The sequence below is a fragment of the Arvicanthis niloticus genome, chromosome 11, assembly GCF_011762505.2.
Source record: "Arvicanthis niloticus isolate mArvNil1 chromosome 11, mArvNil1.pat.X, whole genome shotgun sequence".
NCBI classification, from domain to species: domain Eukaryota; kingdom Metazoa; phylum Chordata; class Mammalia; order Rodentia; family Muridae; genus Arvicanthis; species Arvicanthis niloticus.
Genome location: NC_047668.1, coordinates 40,944,156 through 40,971,624, shown reverse-complemented (window position 1 = coordinate 40,971,624; position 27,469 = coordinate 40,944,156). Strand labels below are relative to the sequence as shown.

Below are 27,469 nucleotides of genomic sequence, written 5' to 3'. Positions count from 1 at the left end.
TTTCTACTCACTGTCTTCACTGGGCCAGCATATTTAATAATGTCGTATCCATAGCAGAGTTCAGGTATTGGTGACTTGTAACCTGTTTTATCTCCCTGAAGTCTGACTGCATTACACAGTGTATTTTAGGGCCATGGATGTGGCACACTGATCTAGTGCCTGCTTAGAGTGTGTGAGTCCCTGAGCGCCGTCAGGCACCACAGAAACAGAAGACAACTTATCAGCTCTATGGTTTACTCCTGTTTTACTTAAGCAAGACTAAATTTTTCTAGGATCCTTTCATGAAGAGTTTCTCAGAAATACATCCTAGATGTCATGAAGATTGGTATTACTTCCCACCAATATAAGTATCCCACTTTGCATTCACAAATAGCCGTTTTTAGTACTGCATCTCACATGGTTTTCTTTCCTTCTACAGGACAATAAGACCGCGCTGTACTGGGCTGTTGAGAAGGGAAATGCGACAATGGTGAGGGATATCCTGCAGTGCAATCCAGATACAGAAATATGCACAAAGGTACAGCGCACGCTTTGTTCTGTTAGCTGAATAAGTTCAGCCTTGTAGTGGTGATGGCCTGGGTCAGGAAGCACACTGCCAGCTAGTCACAAACCATGGAGAGGTTGCCACCCTGTGTTCTTTATGTTCTGTTTGGAATGCAGAACACACTTACTTTAGACAACCTCTGTGAGCCATCATATCAGGCATTTTAATTTTACTCAAATCATGTGAAACTATACAAGACTTTGGTGGTTGTAGTTAGCTGCGTGTGCAAGTGTCCTATACGAAAGTATATTTGTAATTCTGATAAAAAGGTTAAAGTGTCTTAGTAATATAAAGCTATTTCCATACAGTTCACTGGTTGGGAAAGGAAAAGCATCAGTTTGTAAATTATGTTTTCCTTGGAATATTTCAAATATGTTTTTATGTTTTGTCAGTTTGTAAATTATGTTTTCTTTGGAATATTTCAAATGTGGACTGTCTGTGCCCACAGGATGGTGAGACGCCACTGATAAAGGCCACCAAGATGAGAAGTATTGAAGTGGTGGAGCTGCTGCTGGACAAGGGGGCCAGGGTGTCTGCTGTGGACAAGGTAAGAGCGGAGCTGTGCACGGCGCCTCTGCTCAGGTGCCGGCAGGCTTTTAGTGTCTGAGTGACGCCTGTGTGAGGCTTGAATCTGGCTTTGCATAGACCGTGTCACAGGAATAAACTGGGAAGCAAGATGTTTGATCTTGTTCTGTGTTTACTTTCAGTATATTTGTGAATTCGCTTATGTTTTTTGGAGATTTTGTGTGCTGAGGATACCTTGTTTTCTCACAGGCCAGAGGACATGGAGTGGAGTTGGATAGTTAGGATATGTTGAGTTGGAGGACTGATAGACAGTCAGGGGACTGTGACCAGCAGACCCTGGGAAGTGAGGGATAAGACTCTGGCAAGACATCTAGGATGGGGTTGGGAACTTGGGGTTAGCGCAGGATGTGGGAGTGGTGGTAGTGATGAAGACAGAAGTGTAAAGAACAATGAAAGCAGTCGGTTTACCTCTTAGAGTGTGCAAGTGGTGTTGGTTTTATAATTATTCTTGGTTATGAAGGTTTTTTCTTTTCTGACATCAGCTACATAAAGTCAGAAGCATTTTATCTTCTGACAAATGTAGATAAGGGCCTTCACAGGAGCCATGGGAAAGACATTTAGTGTCTCTGAGGGTCAGTGTAGGTGAGAGCTGGGGACTCAGTTTCTAACTTGGACATCAAGGGTTGCTTCAAGGGAACGTTGGTGAAGTGGTAAATGGAGCACTAGGCCGACTGGGGAGGTCCTTCACAACTGCAAGTTTTCCAAGCAGTTTAAGGAGTCAGATGCAGATACTTGCACCCAACCAATGGACAGAAGCCTGGGACTGCTGTGGCTGAATTAGGGAAAGGCTGGAAGAAGCTGAGGAGGAGGAGGGTGACCTCATGGGAAGACAAGCAGTCTCAACTAACTTGGATCCCCAAGATCTCTCAGACACTGAGACACCAACCAGGCAACATTTACTAGCTGATGTGAGCCCGCTGCTGACACATAGACAGCAGAGGACTGCCTGGTTTGGCCTCAGAGAAGATGCACCTCAGAGTGGGGACCCCTGATGGTATGGGGGTGGGGAAGGTGAGGACATCTTGGAGAAGGGGGAGGAAGAATAGGATGAGGAATAGTTAGAGGGCAGACTGAGAGGAGCTAATGACTGGACTGTAAGTAGAACCAGAAAAGGGTTGGCAATATTTTTTTAAAAGTTAAGAGAGAATCAAATGAAAAAAAAAAAAAACCAAAAAAACCTTTAAAGTAAGCTCAGAAGGTTCTATAGCCTATAATGAGATTTCAAGAGCAAAAAGATAGGTAGACACATGGAAGTGTCCTCAGGCTTCCTCCACACAGGAAGTCCATGTCCAGTATGTGCTACAGCAGGGGAGATGAAGGCAGTGACAGTCCATGGGGTTGCTTTGTACCCAGCCTTGTGAGATACATGGTTGGTTAGTTGGTTGGTTTGTTTTTTTTAAAAACACAGTATACCTATATTTTATAAGACTACTCATATGCATATATTAAAATTAAATTTTTAGGAGAAAACAACTGTGAGTTTTCTTAGTTTTCTCATGTGGTTGAAGAGTCTCATAGGGAAGAGGCAGACAATGTAGGGAGTGGAAGATGGAACCCAGGAGCTTCTGTAGTGCTGAGGAGAGGTGTGACATCAAGGGTTCAGAGCAGCAGGCGCTTGACAAAGGGGCTGCTGGGATTGATCAGGATGGCCGAGTACTGGCATGAAGGCTGGTAGAAGAAAGATGTGAACTAGAGTATTGACTAGTTGAGGAAAGCTGCTGATGTCCTTGGTCAGTGATTGCTCTGGTGGACACAGAGGTGCTGAGGAGGAGGTCCTGGCCTGGGAGGCATGCATGACAAAAGTGAGCTGCAGGGAGAGAAACTGCATTCTAGAAGCCAGAGGTGGAGGTGGGAAGGAGATATTTCTGAGAAATGCTTGTACAGGTCTAGGGAAAGGAACTGTGAAGAATACAGAGATCCAAATTTATAAAAAATGTAAACCTCCAAATTGCCTGCTTTGTAGAGACATAAAAAGTGTTGCTCAGAGCTGCTTTTGAGAACAAGCAAGTTCAGCCTGTGTTGCCATTTTACAGAAAGGTGACACTCCCCTGCACATTGCCATCCGAGGGAGGAGCCGGAAACTGGCGGAACTTCTTTTAAGGAACCCCAAAGATGGGCGGTTACTTTACAGGCCCAACAAAGCTGGCGAAACTCCGTACAACATCGACTGCAGCCACCAGAAAAGCATTTTAACGCAAATATTTGGAGCCAGTAAGTGATGGGTTTTGTCCCTGACTAAGCCTATACATACACAATTGTGTGTGTGTGTGTGTGTGTGTGTGTGTGTGTGTGTGTGCGCGCGCGCGCGCGCACAGGTGCTTGCACCTAGAAAGGATAAAAGAATGTTGGATCCCCTGGAACTAGCATTATAGGCCATTCTGGACTGCACAGTGTGGATGCTTGAACCAGCTTGTGTCATCTGGAAGAGCAGGAAGCCCTATTAACTACTGAGCTATCTCCAGCTCCTTTTACTTCTTGGCTTTTCATCTAAAACAATACTCTCATGACTTTAAAAAAAATTGTCTTTATTTAAGAGGAATTGGTAGCTGAGACATTAAACCTTTCTGCAAAGAATTATTTTGTCCTTGCTTATCTATTGTATTCTTTAGTAATACACTTTATAGTGTATGTACTTAAATATTTCTAGAACTGAAATGGTCTTGAGCTTCTTTCCCATCCGTGGTTCTAAGACTTGCACTCAAGGCTCATGCATGCCCACAAGTGCTCTACTGCTGGCCTGCGTCCCCGCCCTGGAGTGTGTGATGAGTGACAGAGAAGAAAGCATAGTTCGCCAGCACTTCTTTTCTTTGCTGTACTTCAAGATGATGTATCTTATCATTAACTAATAGATATATTATCATAGATTTATTATGTTCCTCGAAATATAGTATTTGTGTAAGAATCTCTGAAGCTGTTTTATGCAGGTTTAAATGCTCAGGATAAGATTGCCCCCGCCCCCAATCCCCAATATACAGTTATATCAAAGTTTAATGTAAGGATGTGGCATGCTTCTAATTACAGGACACTTGTCTCCTACGGAAACAGACGGTGACATGCTTGGTTATGATTTGTATAGCAGTGCCCTGGCAGACATTCTCAGTGAGCCCACCATGCAACCACCCATCTGTGTGGGCTTGTATGCACAGTGGGGAAGTGGGAAATCGTTCTTACTCAAGAAGCTGGAAGGTAAAGGCGTGCTTTGTGAGGCCTTGCTATGCTTTACAGCCTTTTGTCCTGCAGGAAAGCTCTGTGAGCAGCTGTCTTTCACAGTCTGCTGCGCTGGTTGGCATTTCTCTTCTAGTTGATCCTCCCATGAGTTTTCTTTGTAAATCAGGTCCAGCTGTAGACTATATGGAGTACAGCCCTTGGTAGTACATTTCATAGATTCTTCCCACACTTGTCAATTTGCAGATCCTCCAGTGAGCTCTGTGCTGCAGTCAGGACTAAGTGCATTGTTAATAAACCAGGCCTTTTCTGCTCCAAGTCATTCTTGCTCTTCAAGGACAGGCTTCAGTACTGCAAATAAAAATGACCTCAAGTTTTGTAGAAACAATGACCTCGTGGTTCTTGTTAGCTTCGTGTACCTTTGAGAACCTCAGTCAGGATGAGGGGATCTGAGGACCAGTACTGATGTTTGGAGAGAGTACTGATTCTGCTCTTGCTCATGAGAACAGTATTCCATTTAGTACAAACCGTACAAGCCCAAATCAGCAAAACCTCGGCAGTTGAGAATGATGGAGAAAAGAGTTTTATGCGTTTTGTATGAGGCAGACTCTGGGGAAGGACAGGGGTAGGTGTGCAGTGGGGACCAGGACTCAAACTGATTAAAAGACACTGTTAGTTTAAATGACTAAGCAGCAGCAGGATTATCTAAGGCGCTTGTTAAGTGTCCAGCACAAGTTTGTATTAAAACAGGAAAGTTAAAGAGTGAATTAAAAGTTACATCTAAGCAAGACAAATAAAACTTCACACTGATCTTCCTTTCAGATGAAATGAAGACATTTGCAGGACAGCAGATCGAGCCCCTGTTCCAGTTCTCATGGCTCATAGTGTTCCTCACCCTGCTGCTGTGTGGCGGGGTCGGCCTCGTGTTTGCTTTTACAGTTGATACAAACCTCGCCATAGCGGTTTCATTGAGTTTCCTGGCTCTCTTATATATATTCTTCAGTAAGTCTTTGGTTTTTTTTTTTAAATGAAGAAAAACATTGAGTGTGTGTTACTTAAAACATCTTTCTCTTAAAAACCTACTCAATTTTTATAATTGGTTTTAAAAAAAATGTATCTTTTTGCTACTTGGTTGGCTTAGAGTAACAGTGTACATCCCTGGCTGGAGTGACTTTAAGCCCTGGTACATTTCCTTGCTAATACCTGACTTACACGGTATCTGTTACGTGGTGATGACCCTCAATGCCACTCATTGTACTTGAGTGGACCTTGCTGAGGGGAAGGCTCCGTGGCTGTTGCTGGCCAGCTCTTGGACAGTTTGATCATTACTAGGATTTTTAGTTTTTCTGAAAGCCAGCTAGAAAATCAAAACAGTCTGTTTCTGGGTTGTCTTTAGTTGCAAGAAAGGAAATAGATTTATTATTGAAGGAAGTAGTAACTTTAGCAGTTGCAAGCACGACAAAACCCAGCTCCTTTGCATCTGAACTACCAACTTGACTTGCGAGGCTTTGCTTTTGCTTGATTCCAATGCCAGGTTTTAGTTTCCGGTTTCATACACCTGTATGTTGAGAAGTTCGCTTGAGGGACTCTTTGAGGAGTATTTAAGAATTAGTATGGACTATAAACAGTTACATAGGGTTACCTATCGAGAAGACAAGCTGCCTAACTAATTCAAACTGTGAATTGCAGTCGTCATTTACTTTGGTGGACGGCAGGAAGGAGAGAGTTGGAACTGGGCTTGGGCTGTCAGTACCAGACTGGCAAGACACATTGGGTACCTGGAGCTCCTCTTCAAACTGATGTTTGTGAACCCACCTGAACTGCCAGAGCAAACTACAAAGGCTTTGCCTGTGAGGTAAGTTGGTCCTTGGACAGAAGATCTTTAATAAGGGTAACAAAAGAGTTTAAAGAATTTTACGGGTCATTATATTCCAAAAAATATTGGTACCTTAGTCTTTTAGTTGAACAAAACAAAACAAAAGTATGTCCCAGAACCTTTGAAAAACACTTCAGAGTATATTCCCTTCCTATGCATGAGGTCACTTTTGCACAAGACGAATCTGCTTATTTTTATGGTATTTTATTTGTACAGAAACCTCTCCCTCTTCTTTGTACCTGTTACATACTTAAGGCTTTTCTGGGAGCAGTGCCAGGGTTTAAACCAGGGTTTCACTGAGTCAGCCTCCATGATGGGGTCACACCTCACCTCTATTACCATCCTTTCTGATACCTTGGAAGGAGTATTGACCTTCAGGGTGGAGTCCTGGCAGAAAGAGGTCTGGAGTGAAGGCCTAGCTTCTCCTTGAAGGAGCAGTAACCGTGGAAACCCTTCTCCTGCTGAGCTGCTCTTTCCTCATTTCTGCAAATAGACATGTGTGTCTAAAATTATTGAGCATCTCAAACAGGGAATCATGAGGAAAGAGGTGTAATAAAGGAACCATTTAAATGCATGTAAATTTAAACATTAAAAAGATTTAAAGCTGAGAAGTTTTAAAGGAAAGCATTTGAAGTTGGAGATGTGGCTCAGTGGTTGGAAGCGCTGCTGCTTTTGCAGAGGACTCCAGTTCGTTTCCAGCACCAGCAGTGGGTGACTCATGACCACGCGCGCACACACACACACACACACACACACACACACACACAAATCATGAAGTAAATATTATTTACTTTTATTTTTTAGGCTTTATCTATTTTTATTTTGTGTGTGCATATGTTTTGCCTCATGTATGTCTGTGCACTGTGTGCATGCAGTGTGTATGGAGTTCAGAGGAGATGTTAGATCTCTGGACTCAGGGTTGCAGACAGCTAGGAGCTGCCATGTGGGTACTGGGAACTAAACCTTGGTCCTCTAAAAGAGCAGCTGGTGTAACCATTGAGCCATCCCTCGAGCAGAAACCTTGTTTCTAAATGATATTTGGGTTTGGCATTCCTGTCTGTAGTAAAGACTCTCCTGCTCTGACTGCCCCAGCTCGTATTGGAGCACTTTCTCTTTTGCCCCTGTTCTGACACAGGCCAAGCTCTGCCTTCACTCTCCCCTTTCCCATTGGCCAGTCACACACATTTAACACGTTCATGTCTCTGCTAAGAGAATCTCTAACAGGCTCAGAGGAGAAGATGATTATTCACACATCTGCTCCACTCCCTTAGAACTTTAAAAGCAATTTTTTGAAAAGAACATTAAAAAAAATACAGAGTAATTGGGGGCTGGAGAGATGGCTCAGTGGTTAAGAGAACAGACTTCTCTTATGGGGGATTTGGGTGTGATTCCCAGCACCCACATGGTGGTTCACGGATGTCTGTACATCCACTTCTAAGGGATCAGACTTCCTTTTGTGCCTCCTCTGGGTACCAGCAGTACATGTGGTACATAGACTTAAAATTAAAATAACTTTTAAAGGAAGAAACAGGCACTGTCTTTAGAATAAAGGAAATGTAGAATAGCTGATATAGACGCCATGTGTATGTTAGAAATGGCTGCATTCAGTAGTAACATCCAGCTTGCTCTTCCCCCAAGGTTTTTGTTTACAGATTACAATAGACTCTCCAGTGTGGGAGGAGAAACTTCCTTGGCTGAAATGATTGCGACCCTCTCAGATGCGTGTGAGAGGGAATTCGGCTTTTTGGCTACCCGGCTTTTCCGAGTATTCAAGACTGAAGATACTCAGGGTAGGATTACTTTCCTTCCCCTCTTCCTTCCTTCTTGGAATCTTTCTAAGGGTGAGGAAGGGAATAAATGTTATTTATCTTTATGAGACCATGAGTTGAACCTTAGAGTTGTCATATGCTCTTGACCAAAAAGATCACTATATTCTGAGTACATGATATGGTAATAATTGTTAATATGATTTATCCTACTACAGGTAAAAAGAAATGGAAAAAAACATGCTGTCTCCCATCTTTTATCATCTTTCTTTTTATTGTCGGCTGCATTATTGCTGGAATTACTCTTTTGGCTATATTCAGAGTTGACCCAAAACATCTGACAGTGAACGCTATCCTCATATCCATTGCATCGATCGTGGGGTTGGCTTTTGTGCTGAACTGTCGAACATGGTGGCAAGTGCTGGACTCTCTCCTGAATTCTCAGAGAAAACGCCTCCATAGTGCCGCCTCCAAATTACATAAGCTGAAAAGTGAAGGATTCATGAAAGTAAGCACTCATCATTAGGAAAACTGCAGTAGGGCTACTGTTGTCGCCATGCTGACTTGGGCATGCTCTCGAAATGTTAGAGAGTTACATTTAATGTTTTGCTTTGTTGCTTTGTTGTTGTTTGTTCAGTGGTAGGGACTGAACCCGGGACCTTGTGCATACTAGGCAAGTACCCTACCACTCAGCTGTATGCCCAAGTCTGTTGCATATGATTTAATTTAATTAGTTTGTTAGGCTTATAGGAAAATCCATATACCCCACATATCTTGTGCAAAGCATCTGTTATCAATACCTGTCAGCAGAGTGCTGCATTTGCTCAGTTGATGGACCTGCGTTGGTCCGTCCTAGTCAAACTCAGTGTCCACAGTTTACAATAGGTTCAGTCCTGGTGCTGTGCCTTCTTTAGGTTGGCACAAATGCTTGATAACATACCCAAGATTATAGTATGTTTCTGCCATGAAAGTGCCTGCCTCCCCTGTTCAGCCTTTGTCTCTCCCAACCTCTGTCACACCCTAATGAGTTCACTATCTCACTATCTGTCTTTTCCATGATATCATGTAGTTGCACCCATGCAGTATGTAGCCCTTTCATAGTGCCGTCTCTGATCCCTTTTATAGCTTAAAATTTCATTGCTTTTTAGAGCCTGGATGAAGAGTGTATATTTATTCAGTTACCCACAGAACTATGTCTTGATTTAAATTTTAGTAGTTATGAATAAAATTGGTATAAATATCTGTGCTCAAGTTTTTGTGTAGATGTAAATTTTTAGCTCTTTTGAGTAAATAACAAGAATTATAATTACTAAACCTTATAGCATGAGTATATTTAACTTTGTTAAAAACTAGATGCCACCAAGGAGCCAAGAGTAGTGCAGCCATCAGTAGGTGTTTTGGGTGGAATTGAAATTCAAGGCTTTTGTTATTCAGAGTCTGTAGTTTTGGCAAGTAAGTCACTCAGCCTCTTCTGTAGTCTGTAAGTTCCTATCATAGCATCCGCTGATGACATCCTCAGCATCGAGCGTTATCAGTCCATAACTGAAACCCCTACAACAGGTTTAAATGGAACCACTGCCAGCAGCAAGGACTTTGGATTTCTTTTCTTCCCATTGATGGGTTTCTCTTGTGCTTCTAAAGGAATGTGCCTTACCATCTTGTGTCTTCTGTGCTTTGTGCAGGTCCTGAAGTGTGAGGTGGAGCTGATGGCCAGGATGGCAAAAACCATTGACAGCTTCACTCAAAACCAGACGAGGCTGGTGGTTATCATTGATGGTCTGGATGCCTGTGAGCAAGATAAAGTCCTTCAGATGCTGGACACTGTACGTTTCTGCTGTCTCCACACTTGTCACTGTGCTCACAAGGATGCATGAGTTCATAAAATATCTCAGTCGGGAGGGAGACCGTGCTTCTTATTTAAGAAACACTGCTTTCTCTAGTTAATCTCTCTTTCATAAGAAGAACTATATTTTAAAATTCAGAATTATAGCAAAAGTTAATGTTTGATCAAGAATGGTTAAATCATTTCAGCCTGATGGCGCTTTAGGAAAAAACACAGCAAAAACTCACATGGAGTGTCTCTAAATGACAAGTGTGGCTCAGCTGTGCACAGTCATGTTTGTACTCTGTAATGACAGAGGGAACCCATAGAATTTTTAGTGTTGTGTTAAAGCAGAATACTGGTAATCTGAGGCTTGTTATAAACAACAGTGATTAACTGAGTGTACAGAACTCACATGTGCTCACAGAAAATTGCCTTGTGTGTTGTTCTTACTCTTGTGTAGGCTACAGGTGTCTGAGGGAGAAACCACATTAACTGTTCTCTTTGTTGGTTGTATCATTGGTAGATGATAACCTAAGATTGAGCCATCTATAAGAATTGTTTTTATAGAGAATAAATTTTGATGAAAAATGAATGATATTAAAAAAATAAATCACCAAAGGATAGTACAGATTTTAAAAAGATATTTTTGTATAATTTAAAAATTCGTGTCACATTCATACCTTTCTTCTACCACAGGTCCGAGTTCTGTTTTCAAAGGGCCCTTTTATTGCCATTTTTGCAAGTGATCCACATATTATTATAAAGGCCATCAACCAGAACCTGAATAGTGTGCTTCGTGATTCAAATATAAATGGACACGACTATATGCGCAATATAGTTCATTTACCAGTCTTCCTTAATAGTCGTGGGCTTAGCAATGCAAGAAAATTCCTTGTAACTTCAGCAACAAATGGGGACGTTTCGTGCTCAGATACCACAGGTAAGCATCAAGCCCCGGAGTGCTCGAGCTTGAAGTAGTCTGGAAGGCTTTTTATAGTTTCTCTTTACCTTGGAAAATGTTTCTGTTTTACATCTCTTTAATATCACACAGAACCACTGTGTGCACATGGCACTTGGATTGGGATTTTTCTAGTGCTGTGATGAAGCACCGTAGCCAAGGCACCTTGTCGAAGGGAAGGGTTTATTCAGCTATGGTTCCAAAGGGATAAGGGTTCAGCACCATCATGTCGGGGAAGTGTGGTAGTGTGCAGGCATGATGAAGGCATGGCAGCTGGAGTAGCAAGCCGAGAGAGAGAGTCACATTTTACACTGCAAGCAGGAACCACAGCAAACACAAAATGGCATGCATCTTCAAACTCTCAAAACCCATCTCCAGGGACACACTTCCTCCAGCAAGCTTCATCCCCAAACCTCCCAAACAACAGCATCAAGTGGGGACAAGTGTTCAAACCCCTGAGGCTCTGGGAGAAACTCATTTTAACCACCACGCTGCTGTCTCAATGCTTTTTTTTTTTTCAGGAGTACAGGAGGATGCTGACAGACGAGTTTCACAGAACAGCCTTGGGGAGATGACAAAGCTTGGTAGCAAAACAGCTCTCAACAGAAGGGTAAGGTGCCATTCATGCCCATTAACTTAATGGTGTGATGGATTTTTCCTTAGACTGTTGGAGTTGAACCCAAAGCCTTGTGCATGCTAGACAAGTATTCTGCTACTTAGCTATACTCTGACTCTGATTTTTATTTTTTCTAGCAGTCATTCAAATAAAATTAAATTAGTGACACCTAATGTTCTTCTGTAAACATGATGTTAAGCTCTTGAGATCAACGTCAGTGCTGAGATCCCTTTCAGTGTCAGCTGCCTCAGAGCTGCCTGGAGGGTAAGGACCTTGATGTGGGAGGAGTCCCCCTCCAGTAGTAAGATTTCCTAGCCAGCCAATCATGAACGAATGATTCACGGCCTCACATTTGTTCCTGAGCAGCTGCTGTCTCTACTTTTACCTCTTTTTTTTTCTTCCAACATTTGCAAGGTCGGGATTGTAGTCTGCACGCCTACATGTGACTCTGGGCCCTTCCCGGTTTCCTTGGTTTCTGGTTCAGTGCTTCAGTCTTTCTGTCCATCCATCTTATTTATAGAGCAAAACTAGGTGTATTTATCTAGGCTTGTAAAGTGGGAAGATGACCCTGGCAGAGGAGCTTTGCTGGTAATGTCACTTATGGATGGCTGACATGGGCTTATACTGGCATTGCCTGTTTTTGTGTTTGCTACCATTTGGACATTACTTTTTAAACCTTTGGCTTTGTGCCCACATGCTTTACAGGTTATGAATTAAGAGTTAATATGAATGACAAATGATATAGCCAAAGTCAGGGGAGTGTATGATTCTGCATTTTGAATTTCTCCTGTAGCAGTCCAGGTTCTTGGAGGCCTGTGGTTTCATCTGCCTTTCCCATGCTTCAGGCTCAGGAGAATATGCCTCTGTTGTATTTGTTCTTCTCTTAGGAATGGGATTCCTTATCCACTCCAGCCCACTCTACAGAGTGCCTTCAGCTCTTTGAGAAAATGCCAGGAAAGTTAGGAGTGGCTGTGCCTGGGGATGAAATCGTGTAACACTTTAAAACAACCTAAAAATAGAGATGCTGAGTCCCTAGAAGGAACTTACATGCTTTGTTTTATGGTTCCCTAGTACAGAGGCTTCATGGAGCTTGACCGTGGTTCTCTTTATGGAGTTCTGTGCACTTCTTATCTGAGACATTAAGTTTTCCCTAACTGTACAGCTGTCAGTGCACGTGGGATGCCTGCCTGCCAGCTCTACTGTGCAACTGCTCTGGAGAGTGTCTGCTGCCTCAGAAGTAACAGTACTTGATTAGCCTGTAACCTTTCTCTCTGGTTAATATTGTGAACTCTGCTTTTTCTCACCCGCTGAGTTGTCTCTGCAGTCTGTTCTGTTGTTCTTACCATAAGCATACATGTTAACTCTCAAGGATGGGAGTGTCTCTCTTACTGGTGCTGTTGTTTCAGGATACTTACCGCAGAAGACAGATGCAGAGAACCATCACGAGGCAGATGTCCTTCGATCTCACAAAGCTACTGGTCACTGAGGATTGGTTCAGTGACATCAGTCCTCAGACCATGAGACGGTTACTCAATATTGTTTCTGTGACAGGTGACTTTTGTTTTTCATGTTCGGTGATAATAAGTTTTATTTTGTTTATGTTTTTTGAGATAGTAGGCATTGAACTCAGGGCTTGTGCAAACTCTGTGAATGTTCTGCTATTGAGTTGTGCCCTCAGCCACCACCGTGAGCTTTAAAGTTAACAGAGCACTTTTAAAAGCATAAGCTTTGTTTGTAGTAGTAGTTGACAGTAGTAGTTATAATAGTAGTTGACAATCTAATATCACTTGGAAATTTATTTTAAAATTTCATGATTTTAAAGGTCATTTGCTTTATATTTAGGCTAAATTTATGTAATTTATATAACAGCACAGTTAATATTTGTGCTGAAATTCAGATTTTATATATTGCTATATTATTTTGGTTTTTATGTAATATTTTGAATAAATATGTTTATAATACAATGAAGACTATTAGCCAGGCAGTGGTGGCTCACATCTTTAATCTCAACACTCTGGAGGCAGAGGCAGGCAGATCTCTGATCAGGTTCAAGGCCAGCCTGCTCTACAGAATGAATTCTAGGGCAGCCAGAGTTACACAGAGAAACTCTGTCTCGAACCCTCCCAAGCCTGCCCCACGCCCCAAAAAAGGAGCTTATTGCTATGACTGAATTCTTTGTGTGGACGCTGCTCTTCTGTGTGTTAAGACTGATTAGCATTAGAGCAGTCACAGATACACTTATAATTTAACTTATAGAATGCGTTTCTTTCCTTGCATGGTATTGCTTGGTATCTTCTGTTTTTTCCTAGTGTGACTCTGTCAACTGGAATTGCATTTTATACTAAGTTTAGAGCTCATGACATAAACTGCATTATAGGTGGAGTCATACCTAAGATAACATTTTTGTAGTTAAATCTCTTTAAATGAGACTTCAACCTTCCCATGCTGGTTCAACAGAGGAACTATTTCTTGATATTATTGCTAACACTGACACTTGACAGTATGTCTTATCATCCTCCTTATGCCGAGAGTTGGTCTGGACATTGTAGAAATTAAACAGGAAGTAAGGCAGCACCCCTCTCACTCAAGTGACCTTCCTTTCCCTGGAACTTCTCCTGGCTCTCCTCTGCCTTGACCTCGTTCTGCCCTTAGCAAAGCTCCTTGTTAGAGTGCACTGCCCTCTCTCATACTGTTCTCCCACCAGTCCTCCCAGACTTCCTGCATGGAACATGCAGGGCCAGGGCCCCATCCTTATCTGGACCCCACAAGCAGATATAGCAATGATTTTTCCTCCTAACTGTTGCTAGTTAATACATTGTTTCCTCTTGCTCTTTAACATTGGGCTGCTCTTGACTACAGTTTTTGGAGCTCAGCTTTGTATCTTGACCAGTTTTCATTAACATGGCCTGTCATGATTCTGCACAGTGGGTTTTCTCAATTCTTTACGTGTTAGCTTACATGTGAGCTTTTCCATGAGACCTTCCTGCATCTCAAATGAAACGACTCTGCCTCCTCCTTCCATGTTTCATCCTACTCCACAGACCAGCTGTCTTCTGACACACACTGTCTTTGTCTATCTGCTCTCTGGAAAAGGAGCCCCTCATGCAAGGGTCTTTGTCTGATCTGCTTAGCTACGGTACCCACTTCAACATCTGGAATCGATCGTGAATGAATGAGAGACCTGAATGAAATTAGAGCCGCACTTTACATGCTTCTTGAGAGAAGAGCAGCGACTGTAAAGGCTGTGAGCTGGAGTCCAGTAACAGCTAGAGTGCCAGCCTGGGTGGAGTTGGAGGAACAGAGTGCTGTGAAGTGGTGTGAGAGAGCTGCAGCTCATTTGAGGCCTTATGGCTCCAAAACCCACAGGAAGGAATTTAGATAATTGAGGTACTTCAGGTACTCCAAAGAGACCTGAGTTGATTCCTTTAAATAATTGATGCTAGCCAGGCCTAGTGGCACAGACTTAAAATGTTAGCTACTCACAAGGCTAAGGCAGGAGGATCTCAAGTTCATGGTCAGCCTGGGCAACTTAGTGAGTTGGCTGTGGAAGTTTACATATGTAAAATTAGCTCTCTGGAAGTGGAAGCAGGGGAGTTGGGAAGTCAGAGACAGCCAGGCAACACGAGATGCTGAGTTTTAAAACCCCAAACTCAGCCTTCAATAAGGAGTGTATCGTCAAGCTTATTTTAGTGCCCAGCCTTTCATTTTTGTTGCCTCCCCAAGACACATTTAGTTAAATGTTCACCTAGTTATTTCATAGATTGTCATTTGTTTGTTGCATTTATCATCTGCTTTGCTGAGTGAATGCTTCTCAGGAAGGCTGTGACTGTCTCATCTGTTCTGTAATGGGTTTTCCCCCAGAGTTAGTATTCATGGTAAGTCCATAACTTGTAACATGGCTCACTGGGATGGAAGAGTCGCTTCCTGTCATCCATCCAGCAGAGCAGACCCACCTTCCAGGAAGGTCAGTGGTGAAAATGCAGAGTGAGGGTCTGAGGCCGGGGAAGAGCTGGATAAGGGGTCATCATCTGTACCATGAAGAATGGGACAGCAGGACTCCTATGAGGGCCTGTCAGACAAATAGATGTGCATCCAGGTGTGGGCTGACCTGATAATTATAGTAAAGAACTGCTGCTGTTTTCACTTAAGAACCAAGCCACTTGTGGTCTGTCAAGGTGAAGGTGACAAAACACTGGAAGGAAGCCTTGCCAGTTGCAGTTGTCCCCAAATGAGCATGCTCTGAGGAGTGCTCTGAACACCCTACAAACAGGCTCATTTTATTCAATGAGTAGACTGCAAGTTTTAGTACATTGTAACATGATCTATCTCAGTAAGTAAGAAGGGAAGTGAATTAAGCCATAATACAAAGACTGACCAGTATGTTTGGGTTCCATTGAGATCCCAGAGAGGTCCTTAGCAGTCAGCACTGAGGACTACCATGGTGTTTGGTTTTGTTTGTAGGTTTATTTTTTGAGACAATCTTACTGTGTAGCTCAGGTTGGCCTCCAGACTTGTCCTATTCTACTTCAGCCTCCTGTGTGCCAGGATTACTGACATCTGTCACTGAATCTTTTAAAACCTGAATTTTAGAAACCATATATAAATACTTGATTTAAATCTGTATTATAACCAAATGGCAAATTTTTCAAATTTTAGATATCAATGATTTGTGACTATGCTGAACATTTTGCTTAGTATGTCTATTAATTTTAAATGTTTGTGTGTTTGTTAAAGGGCGGCTACTAAGAGCCAATCAAATCACTTTCAACTGGGACAGGCTAGCCAGCTGGATCAACCTTACCGAGCAGTGGCCGTACCGGACATCCTGGCTCATACTGTATCTGGAAGAGACTGAAGGTATTCCTGATCAGATGACCTTAAAGACCATCTATGAAAGGTATTTTATTTGACTGCTTTGGACTTAACTTTGCTTTGAGTTCTAAAACAAATAGTGCGTGCAAAATCTCTCCTTCTGAATTCAGTCTACTTAGGTCCCTTGGTGGCCTCTGGAGCTGTCATCACATAGCTGCTGTCCTATGAGCTTACAGCTCCATTTGTACTTCTTCTTTTTACAGCTGTGTACAATTGTAAGAGTTACTATGGCTTTTAAAAAGCCACAAAACCAAAGTGATTTTGTTTGCCGGAACACTTACAATAGCTTTAAGGTCTAGCTGCTAGTCTAATAAACTGTTTCTTAAAGCTGGGTGATGGTGTGGTGCATGCCTTTAGTCCTAGCAGGTGAAGCTCTGACTTCTGGGATAGCCTGGTCTGTAGAGCAAGTTTCAGAATGGCCAGGGCTATACAAAGAAAGCCTTTTTTAAAAAACCAAAAATAAACTGTTTCTTAGAAAAAGAGAATTTGCAGAAACTATGTAAGCTTTTTAAAAACGGAGTATAATTTTATACTGTTTTAAAATATAAATAAAATAATATAGTTTATATTTTATAGTCTCTTAATTAAGAGTTCAGATCATTTTTATTCCCTTGGAACCTTGTTAGCATTTGATTTTTCCTAATCAGTTTTAGAATTGTAGAGGACTGTTACTGAGTCTATTCACAGCTCTGAGTTCTTCTAGGCTGCTGTCGAAGTGGATCAGTGGCTTAACCCCGGTGTAGCTCAGTGAGACAGGCCCACAGACGACCACGTGTCGTAGAAACTTGGTAGTCAGTCACCCTGGCTTGAATCTGTTAGAAGTCATTGTATCTTGAGATCATGAGTGGGCTTATCCTTGGTTGTAAAATACAAAACTTTATTTCCTGAGCAAATGTGTCTGTCCTAAGTCAGGAGTTAAGTAATTGTAAGTATTTTCTAGATGAGTGGTTATTATAGTTTAGAATAGGTTTAGAATAGTTACTAGCAAGGGAGATTGAGGTTCTGAAAGTTAATAACCTCCTAAGTCTCACAGTCTCATGTGGCAGAGCTGGTATTTTTAATCTGGGTCGTTCTGATCTATATGGCGCTCACTGTGAGCACTGCGTCAACTTCAGTCTCACAATTTCAAGCTAGGTACTGTTAACCTTATTTTTCACATTAGAAAACTGAAGCCAGTGGAGATAAGTCACTTGCCAAAAGACCAGTGTATGCTAGAGCTGGGATTTAAAGTGAGGCTGTACAGCCTCACACTGTTGTGTGCTGGAAGGACTCCTTTCATTGTGTCTGCATGACATGGAAGCTGGGGTCCTGTCAGAAACACACTGAAGTTTGTCATGGAGTCAAAGGGCTGAATTTTCTAATGGAAACAAGAGCTGCAATGGTTCTTTGTGTATTTTCTATTTCTTTAGGAACATTACAAACTACTGTAGTTAGTTTTGTATGAGGTTTCCTGTGATTTTTTTTATTAATAGTAACAAATCTACAAAACAGATAGTTGCTATTTTTTTTCTATAAGTTGTCTTTGCCACCATAAAAACATGAGTTTCCTGTTAAATAAACTGTTGGTTATTGCCTCTCCAGTCTGTCTGTCTGTCTGTCTGTCTGTCTGTCTGTCTGTCTGTCTGTGTCTCTCTCTGTCTCTGTCTCCTCATTTTTAGGCAGAGTAGCTACGATAATGCTAAGTTTGGCATGGAATGGGCTTCACATTAGCCCCTTACCTGCTGTGACTGAGAGTACATGGATCAGAGACACTGTGGCCAACAATTCAAGCAATGTATGTAGAGTCCCAGTAACTGGTCTTCTGCATACGCTATGACAAGGTTGGGGAGAGTGTGATAAAAGTCCCCAGGCAATAGAAGTAGGAGAAATATAAAATAAAGCAGATTTAAAAGACATTTCAAAAGTCTCTGACTCGGGTCTGTCCAACAGCAGTTGTCAGGTCCCTGTAGCTCTGCTGGATGCTGCACTGTTGTTTGAATATATGTCTTCCTGAAACCTGTTCTTGTTGCTTTTCTCACCCAGAGTCTTATGCATGGTGGTAGCACATTCTATTGCTGATCACACCAGCCCAACTTGTTTTTCTTAAGAAGCCAAGATTAATAGGTATTTTGGTGCTTAGATGCTTTCTTTCAGTTTCTTTTGTTCGGCCTGGTTGATTTCTTCATTGACACATATTTAGTGTGATTTCCTTACCGACAGCCGGAGTTTATACCATTGTCTCTGTGCGCGTATGTGCCACAGGGGCTGGTTGGGTAAACAGAGGGAGAGAGAAAAAAGCATATCGTGTTCTTGAAGGATGTACACGTTTAGTTTTTTTTCTGTTTGATAATACTTTCAAACTTAAGCAGTTTTGCAGGAGTGAGAATAGTACAAACAACACCACGTCCCTATCCTTCCTTCAGACTCATCTGTTACTGTTACTTTGTCAGTTCCAACCACGTGCTCTTCCAGGTCTTGTTCTCTTTATGTTTATAGAGCTATACCAACACACACATAACTTTTCTAAACTATGTGTGGGAAATTATACATACCATATCATTTGCCTCTAAATGCTTGAGCTTTCAGGATGTAGAGACTGGTTGAAAGTAAAGCATGCAGACTTGAAACAAGTAGAGATGGGGGAGGGAAGATGGCTTAAACAATTAGCCAGTTAAGTCATTTTCTGGGTTATAAGAAACTTTTTAGTCTAAAACTACCACTCTTTGGTAAGAGACAATTGCTTGGTGTTTTATTTCTTATGTTTTTTAGGAGGAAAGATTTATTTTTGGTTGATGGTTATAGTCTGTTGTGTTGTGAGCATAAAGGACTAGAAGCTCAAGGGATGGCAGCCAGAAGGCAGAGAGAATGTCTGCGTTTGCTTTTCTTCCCACTTTTTATTCTGCCTGCACCTGCAGCCTGTAGGGGATGCTGCTGCCTGTATGTGTGTCCAGTCCTTGCCAACTTGATATTCAGCAAGTCTCTTTAAGCCATTACCTTCCGTTTCCACTCCTCAAAGGCCTGGCTCATCATGCAAAATGCGTCCAACCCATCTGTCCACAACCTTAACAGTTCCAGTATTGTTCAGTAGTTGAAGTTCAGTGTCTCCTCCAAGACACAGGACAAACTCTTAGCTGTGAACCCTTGCAATATCAAAAAGAAAATGACATATTTCTAGATTACAGTGGCACAGACTAAAGAGTTCCCTTCCCAAAGCAAGGGAAGGGCTTAGAACACAGGGATAGGACAAAACCAAAGCCCAGAAGGGCAGCTATTAGATTCTGTAGATCTGGGTCAGGCATCTGAGCATCTGCTTTCGTGATGTGAGAGCCAACAGGCACAGGGTTCTTGTCGCTATAGCTTTGCCCTGGTCTCCCCATGGCCTTTCTTGGGATTGCTGTATTTATTGCCTGCAGCATCTTTCAAAATATGTCCCAGGTAACCTGGAATATCTAACTTCCTTAGCTGCTTTTGTGTCTTTAGCTCTACCTTCACGATGTATGCATTGTTTCCCCCAGGGCCACCTGCAATCACACCAACCTGTCATGCTTTGCCTGTCTTCCTAGGCTTTTCTGAAAAACTCGTGCTTAGTGTCCCTGACCCTGTAACATTGACATTCTGTATGTCTGCAAAACCAGCGTCAGATAGGTGACACCGAAGTGTGCAGAGTGCTCAGCCACTTTGACGTGTCTCTGTCCCTTCAGCAACTCATTCTCTTTTCTTCAGAACCTTACATGTGCTACTTGTTTAAAACTAAGGTTTTCAAATCGTTCTGGTCCAGTTTTGCTCTCAATTCTTTATGTAAGTAGGACTAAAAGTAGCCAGGGACATTTCCTCTGCCAGATTTCTTAGCCCATCATTTTAAAACTCAATCTCTTCTGAAGTCTTAAAGCATGGACAAAACAGACAGGAAGTTGGGCCAGAGAGATGGCTTTGCAGAGGACCTGGGTTCAGTTCCCAACACCCTCTTCCGATCTTTGCAGGCACTGGGCACACATGTGCTACATATACGTAAATGCAGGTGAAACAGTCACACACACAAAATAAGTCTAAAAACTGTTTTTAATGTAGACATGATCTTTGCCAGAGTGTAGTATACGTGTGTGGCCTCAGGCTTCTCAGGGGCAGCCACAGCAGTCACTCTACTTGTCTCGTACTCGCTTTCTGTGTTAGTTAGATTCTCAGTACTGCGACTGCAGCTAAGGAGAGACTGGTTATATTTAGCTCATGCTTTCAAAGGTCTGTGTCTGGTGTGGTGAGGAGAGCCTGGGCGAGCAGAGCTGCTCTCATTGTGGTAGACAGGAAACAGAGAAAGAATCACTCGTGCTTTGCTTGAAATTTAAAGTTTGCATTATAGATCGCACCATCTGAACCTCATAGGTAGTTCTGAAATTTTTTTTATTTTTAAATTGAAATACGTCTTATAGGCAAGAAGCAATTCTTAAATTGGAATATGGGCACATGATTTAATCCCGGCACTTGGGAGGCAGAGGCAGATGGATCTCTGTGAGTTCGAGGCCAGCATGGTCTTCAGAGAAACCCTGTCCTGGAATGGGGCTGGGAGAGGGTAGAGGAACACTTGCATGTTGTTTAAAGATAATAGCAATTATTGTGCCCTTTTAAGAAAAAAGAAAATATTATGAAAGAATTATTTGGGGGAGGGAAAATGTGTTTTTAATCATGATGAATATAAATTGTAGTGAATTTTTCTAGGGGAATATTTTATTTTGATCACATCAATATAGAATAATATATATTAGAGACAAAATGAGACTATGCCAACTTTCTTTTGTGATTTGGCTAACCTATTACTTTAGACCTCAGCCTTGATGGGCTTGCTGACTGAAAGCAGATTGATTTAGCATGACTCTGAGATGCTTTTCTTTTTAAATATGCCTTACATGTCTATAAATACAGAAAGTGTTTGTAGTTGTTAGCCAACAAAGATAGAAAGATAGTGTGGAAAGCAATCTGAAAATTCATAAGGGATTTTACTTAAAATAATTAAATAAAATAATTTGCAACGAACAACTGTAGGAAGATGGTTTGCTTAACTTATTGAAAACCCATCTTTTTACTCTAGCAATTTAGATGTCTGTTTCTACTTACCCATAGCTGAGTTCTTTGGTGCTTGTCATTTGAATAATAAAAAGTTTTATTTACAGCTGACAAAAAGCAGCAGTATATAATTGATATTCATTTGTTTTATTAAAGAAATCTGATTTGGTAAAAACAATCAGAAAATAGTATTTTTAACGCTAGTAGTAAAATTTATTTTTTTAATCCATAAAAATCCTCATTTATTTTTATAGCAATTTGATGACACATCTGCTTGCTTTATTCAGCTGAAAAAGAAACTGTTGGTTCTTGGTGTTTGGTAAAATTGCTTTGTTAAATTATTTTCTAAATTGTTCAACTTTTAACAAATGACATTTGATACTAACACTGGAGAGCAATTTCCCCTAATTAAGTAGATCCCTCTATAAACCACTGGAACATTAAGATGACATACTGTTCATTCAAGATTATTTTAATTGGTACAATTATTGTAATTTTCTTGCAATTATGTGTTGAGCTAAAAGCTTTTGTCTAGATCATTTGAGGGTTTTTTTGTTAACATACATTTAGTAAGAAGAAAGAAAGTTAAATAAAAACTGTAGATAAAGATTTTCTGTCTACCTTTTAGTGCAGCATTTTAGACAATCATTGCAGTATTTTAGTACAAAAGATTATTTCTGGTATTTTAGACACTTAAAGCAATGATAGAGGCCTTTAAAAGATCAATTTAAATAGTTTTCATGAAGATAATACTTTAAATTTCTGTTTTGACGTTGCTCAAGCAATGATTTTCTCAAGAAGGGATAGATGGTCAGCAGAACTTTGTGTGAGAGGTAGCACGCCTTTGATAGTCTTGGATTCTTAAAATGAATTGAATCAGTTTTCAGGGAGTTTAAGAATGATGGCCAATTTCCGTCTCACAGAAACAGCTGTTTGCTGAGTAACATGGACATTATTATGTGATATTTATGGATCTATCGGATATCTTTACATTATTCAGTCATATGTTAGCAAATATATCATATATTCATTTCTGATATTCAACAAAAGCTTTCAAAAGCTTGATTGATTATATCTAACCTCTCTAGTTTTCCTTGGGGCTTCCCAATCTCCTTCAAGTTTCTTCTTCTCATTTCTGCCTGTTATCACTTGGATGGATTACACAAGCTTTTGAAAGCCTTATGCTTATCCTTCAATCATGCCTTTGAGGTGCATGATCCTCCTCATTTTACAAAGGATGTCTTTTGTACTGATACTTATTTTCTGTCTTAAATTGAAGATCCTAGGAATATCTATTTAAAACATTATTTCGTGCATGCTATTAAGGTGTTTTTTTTAATGTATAGCTTTGAATCTTACTAGGATTCTATATTCTAGATATGGTAGGAATTCTTAGGGTTTTTGATGTTGCCATCATTCACAATTTATTAAATTATTATCTTATGTATAATTATTTTCATAAGCATAGCTATGAATATTCCCAACACACATTTGCTCAGAATGTAGAGGTTAAATGTTTATTAGGATCTTTGTGAAAGAGATTTATCTAGTTCTTTGCAAAAATAACCTGATAACTTTTTCATATAAGAGAGAAAACTAAGTATGTTTGCACTGGAATAAAGATTCTGTGACTGGGGGCTGGAGAGATGGCTCAGAGGTTAAGAGCACTGACTGTTCTTACAGAGGTCCTGAGTTGAATTCCCAGCAACCACATGGTAGCTCATAACCATCTGTAATGGGGTCTGATGCCCTCTTCTGGTGTATCTGATGACAGCTACAGTGTACTCATATAAATAAATAAACCTTAAAAATATTTTAAAAAAGATTCCACGACTGTAACAGAAGTCTTACTTTAGATAAAATAAGTAACACTAGCAGGGTGGATAAGTTTATTATGAAAAGTAAGCCTGCAAACTTATAGAATGAGGTAGAATATTGACAGTTATATGTGAAGTTTTGATTTTACATTGTTCATTTATATTCTTGATAGAAATTAATTGGTAAATCCAGATTTATTTATTTATTTATTTAGGTTTTTCAAGACAGGGCTTCTCTTTCAGTGCAGCTCTGGCTGTACTGGAGCTCACTCTGTAGACAAGTCTAGCCTCAAACTCAGTGATCCTCGTGCTTCTGCCTCCTGAGTACTGGGATTAAAGGCATGTGGCTGTTGAATCCAGATTTTTAAAGATAAATAAAAGTGAATGACAGAATTTTTAAAGCATTCATTTATTTTTATCTTATGTATTTGGGTGCTTTGCCTGTATGTGTATGTCTGTGTGACACATGAATTCAAAAGCCGGAATCCTCTGGAACTGGAATTATAGATGGTTGTGAACCACCTTGTAGGTACTGGGAATAAAACCCAGGTCTTCTAGAAGAACAGCCAGTGCTCTTAACTGTTGAGCTTTCTCTAGCCTGGAAAATTTTTTTAAAAATTATTTTTGATGAACTTGGAAAACATACCTACTATCATTGTTTGGAGAAAAGAAAAACAGAGAGAGATTTACTGAGCAAGTTGGGCCATTCTTGAATTATCTGTTATTGTGTTCTGCTTTTCATTTGTTCTGTTATTGCTACTGGATTTGTAGCCAGTCGAAGTGAGAGAAATTACTGGAGAAAAAACAACAACGTAAAATTTGTTGTTATTTAGGAAATTGTTCCTTGTTGTTTTGTTCTGAGATAGGGTCTCATTGGCTGGCCTGGAACTCACTGTATAGACCAGACTGGCCTTGAACTCACGGAGAACTGACTGCTGGAACATAGTTCATGAGAGCCTATTATGGACACACACTACTGTAAATAGTAATCCTTACTGTAGGATACCCATGTGCAAGGCTGGCCAAGACCCCTGTCCCAGGAAGTTCTGCACACGGGCAGCATAGAAACTATGTGATTAGCAACAGGTCCTGTGGAAAGGATGAAGAGAGAACCATTAGGGAGGGAAGGAGGAGTGCTAGCTGTGCATAGCAGTCTTCACTGAGAAGAGAACTAAGCAAGAACATGACAGTGGTGGCAGATAGCCAAGTAGAATTCCAGTAGGCAAGAGGATCTCTGTATTGCTGAAGACTGATAGCAGTCATGTAGGTAGTAGAACATAAGTGTGTTGCTTTTGGAGTAATACTGAGTTTGAATTATGGATAATCAAAATATGGACTTTGCGTGCTGGAGAAGAGAGCTTGCTGGGAGCACCTGCCGCTCTCCCAGAGGACCTGGATTCGCTTCCCTTGGAGGCTTACAACCATCTGGAGTTCCAGGCCCAGGAGATCCAGTGCCCTCTTCTGGTCTTTCCAGGTGCCAGGCATACACAGCATACAGACATATATGCAGGCAAAACACCCATCCACATAAAAACAAGTAAATAAGTAAATAAATAACAATTTAAGAAGTCATAGACTTTGAGTCACACAGTGGGTGTTAAGGATAGGGAAAATAATTTATCCAAATTATCTGTGGGAATCATGTTTGTATGGGAGTTCAGGCGTCACCAGCATGGTCTGCAGCACCATCTGCTTTCTCACCTTGATCTACACTTTCCCATCTGCTCTTTTCCTGGCCCATCCTCCCCTGTCTCTTCTCTCATTCTTCTGGTCTCTTAAGTGCAGCTCATGTGGGGAGCCTGTTATAGAGCAGGCACCCCATTTCAGGTTCTTTATTCCATCGCTGGTGCGCTGCTTCCTAGCTCTGCCATGGGGTCTGCTCACAGAGGATCTGCTCATCAGAGTCTACTTCTTAGGCTCTGCCATGGGGTCTGCTCACAGAGGATCTGCTCACCAGAGTCTACTTCTTAGGCTCTGCCGTGGGGTCTGTTCACCAGAGTCTACTTCCTAGGCTCTGCCATGGGGTCTGCTCACCAGAGTCTACTTCTTAGGCTCTGCCGTGGGGTCTGTTCACCAGAGTCTGCTTCCTAGGCTCTGCCATGGGGTCTGTTCACCAGAGTCTGCTTCCTAGGCTCTGCCATGGGGTCTGCTCACAGAGGATCTGCTCACCAGAGTCTGCTTCCTAGGCTCTGCCATGGGGTCTGTTCACCAGAGTCTGCTTCCTAGGCTCTGCCATGGCATCTGCTTACCAGAGTCGGCTTCGCTCTTTCTTTAGTATTTTAGTATTTGTCTCCTCCTTAAGATGGTCCACAGGTCATAACTTCCTTCCATTTTCACTCACATGCAGGGAGCAGAGTGAGTGTTTTTGAAAGAGAGAGGAAGTCTGATGATGCATTTGCATTGAGAAAGGTATGGCTTCCTCGTGGTAGCTTTATCATAGAAGTAGGGTCCTCCAGATGCTTCATTGGTTCTGAATGCAGGGAAAGCATTTCTTTCCTTGTTCTGATAGTGAAGCCCTGTACCTTACTGTAAAGCTTATTGTAAGGTTGAAGCCCACCATGACTGGTGACTACAGACTTCACCTAAAGTTTGGTGGCCCCTTCCTTTTGGCAGCTGACACTACAATCACAGCAGCATTTCTGTAGCCCATAACCAAGTTTATATTTCTAGGATCTTACATTTATAAACCTTTGATGAAGCAGTGGGTTGTACTCTTTTTTGAATACTGACACTTGGAGACAGGTCTTTCCCAATACAGTCTTTTCTTACAGATGATCATCTGTGTGTCCTATTAGAGTCAGTGTATCGAGGTATGATGGCACATACTTGTAATCCCAGCACTCAGAAGGTGGAGGCAGGAGGATTGCTCTGTGTTTAAGGCCATCCTGGACTACATATCAAAACCATGCGACAAAACATCAAAAGTTAATAAATAAGCAAAGTAAATGAAGGCCATGTGTACTTAGAGGACTCCACTTTGTTCTGCAAACAATTTTGATTCTGTTAGATATTAAACAGTTGTTACAGTTAGACGTGTGCTGGTTCATGCTAAGGACAGTACTACCTACTGCGGTGCCTAAGTTGCCCAGTGGACTGGGCATCGTGCCGTGTTCTGCATAACCAAGGGAAGCAGAGAGCAGGAGTTACATCTCTGAACTGCATCTGGAGTTTCCCCACCCGTTTGTGGACAGTTTTCAGTGATATGCATATGAATATTTAGAGTATATATCAGTAGGAATGTTACCCAGGTACAAACTTGCTAAAACATTAAATTTATTATGTCTATTAAAAATGCAGGCTAGCCGGGCAGTGGTGGTGCACGCCTTTAATCCCAGCACTTGGGAGGCAGAAGCAGGTGGATTTCTGAGTTCCAGGCCAGCCTGGTCTACAGAGTGAGTTCCAGGACAGCTAAGGCTATACAGAGGAAACCCTGTCTCGAAAAATACAAATACAAATACAAATACAAATACAAATACAAATACAAATACAAATGCAGGCTTTTGCAAACTACAGAAAACCCCACATGCATACTCAGTTCTGGCTGTGTCAGAGGTGGAAGTGTCGGAAGGTTGTCGCTGTTCTTTGGCACTTGGCTGAAGCTTTTACACCTTCTGTTCATTGAATAGCTGTTTTTTCTAAGTAGTTTTTCTCTAGTTTTTCTTTTGTGGATCTAGAGAGACAGAGACAGGCACCGACAGGCAGGACTGACTGAGGATCAGACTCCGAGGGCTCACCATGTGCGCTGTGCGCTGAGCTGTTCCTCCAGATCTCGTTTTGCTTCTAATGGGATAACATTGATTTTAAAAGTATTTCTCAGCATTTAAATTCATGGTATCATTGTCAACATTTATACTCATAGAAAACTAAGAAATAATTGTAAATGCTCCAAAGACTTATGTAAATACCATCAACATGAAACTAAAGTATATTTATTTACCAAGACTATTGAATACAGACAGGAAAGTCAGTTTCTCTGAAGTATGCTTTAATGTGTAGACATACATTTATCACGCAAAAATGATTTATATCAGGTTGACTATTTTACAACATAGAAAAATTACATCATGTATTTTTGAACAATGTCAATTATCGAAGGACCCATATTTCCTGGAGGTTTTAAGACATTCCTTTACAGATCAAATAAACTGTTAACACTTTTGTACAAGAAAAAACAAAACCAGTGTACAGTTACAGTGTTGGCTTATTTTGAAACCAAGGCGAGGTGCTAATGAAAAGCATGGTTGCAGTATTCAGGAAGTCCACAAGATGGGGCTGTCTCACTGGAAACTTTATTAGCATGCCTGGCCGTGAGCCAAGTGAGGTACTTTTTGCTTTCCTATTTCTATAGCAGGAAAATGGGGGGCTGGAGGAACGACAGTGTAATGGAAGGTTGAATTTCCATTCATTTCAT

General features: G+C 41.3%; 1 protein-coding gene across 17 annotated transcripts in view; it reads left to right on the top strand.

Moving 5' to 3' along the window:
- Kidins220 (kinase D interacting substrate 220) overlaps window positions 1-27,469 on the top strand; it is an 82,541-nt gene that overhangs the window by 20,650 nt on the left and 34,422 nt on the right. For all 17 annotated transcript variants that reach the window (XM_076942069.1, XM_076942068.1, XM_076942067.1 and 14 more), the window contains exons 10-22: window positions 419-517; window positions 993-1,091; window positions 3,163-3,340; window positions 4,151-4,315; window positions 5,117-5,296; window positions 5,984-6,149; window positions 7,809-7,960; window positions 8,155-8,444; window positions 9,619-9,759; window positions 10,458-10,701; window positions 11,241-11,329; window positions 12,742-12,886; window positions 16,070-16,232. In XM_076942069.1, the coding sequence (XP_076798184.1) occupies window positions 419-517; window positions 993-1,091; window positions 3,163-3,340; window positions 4,151-4,315; window positions 5,117-5,296; window positions 5,984-6,149; window positions 7,809-7,960; window positions 8,155-8,444; window positions 9,619-9,759; window positions 10,458-10,701; window positions 11,241-11,329; window positions 12,742-12,886; window positions 16,070-16,232 (2,111 nt within the window). The remainder of the gene's footprint in view (window positions 1-418; window positions 518-992; window positions 1,092-3,162; window positions 3,341-4,150; window positions 4,316-5,116; window positions 5,297-5,983; window positions 6,150-7,808; window positions 7,961-8,154; window positions 8,445-9,618; window positions 9,760-10,457; window positions 10,702-11,240; window positions 11,330-12,741; window positions 12,887-16,069; window positions 16,233-27,469) is intronic.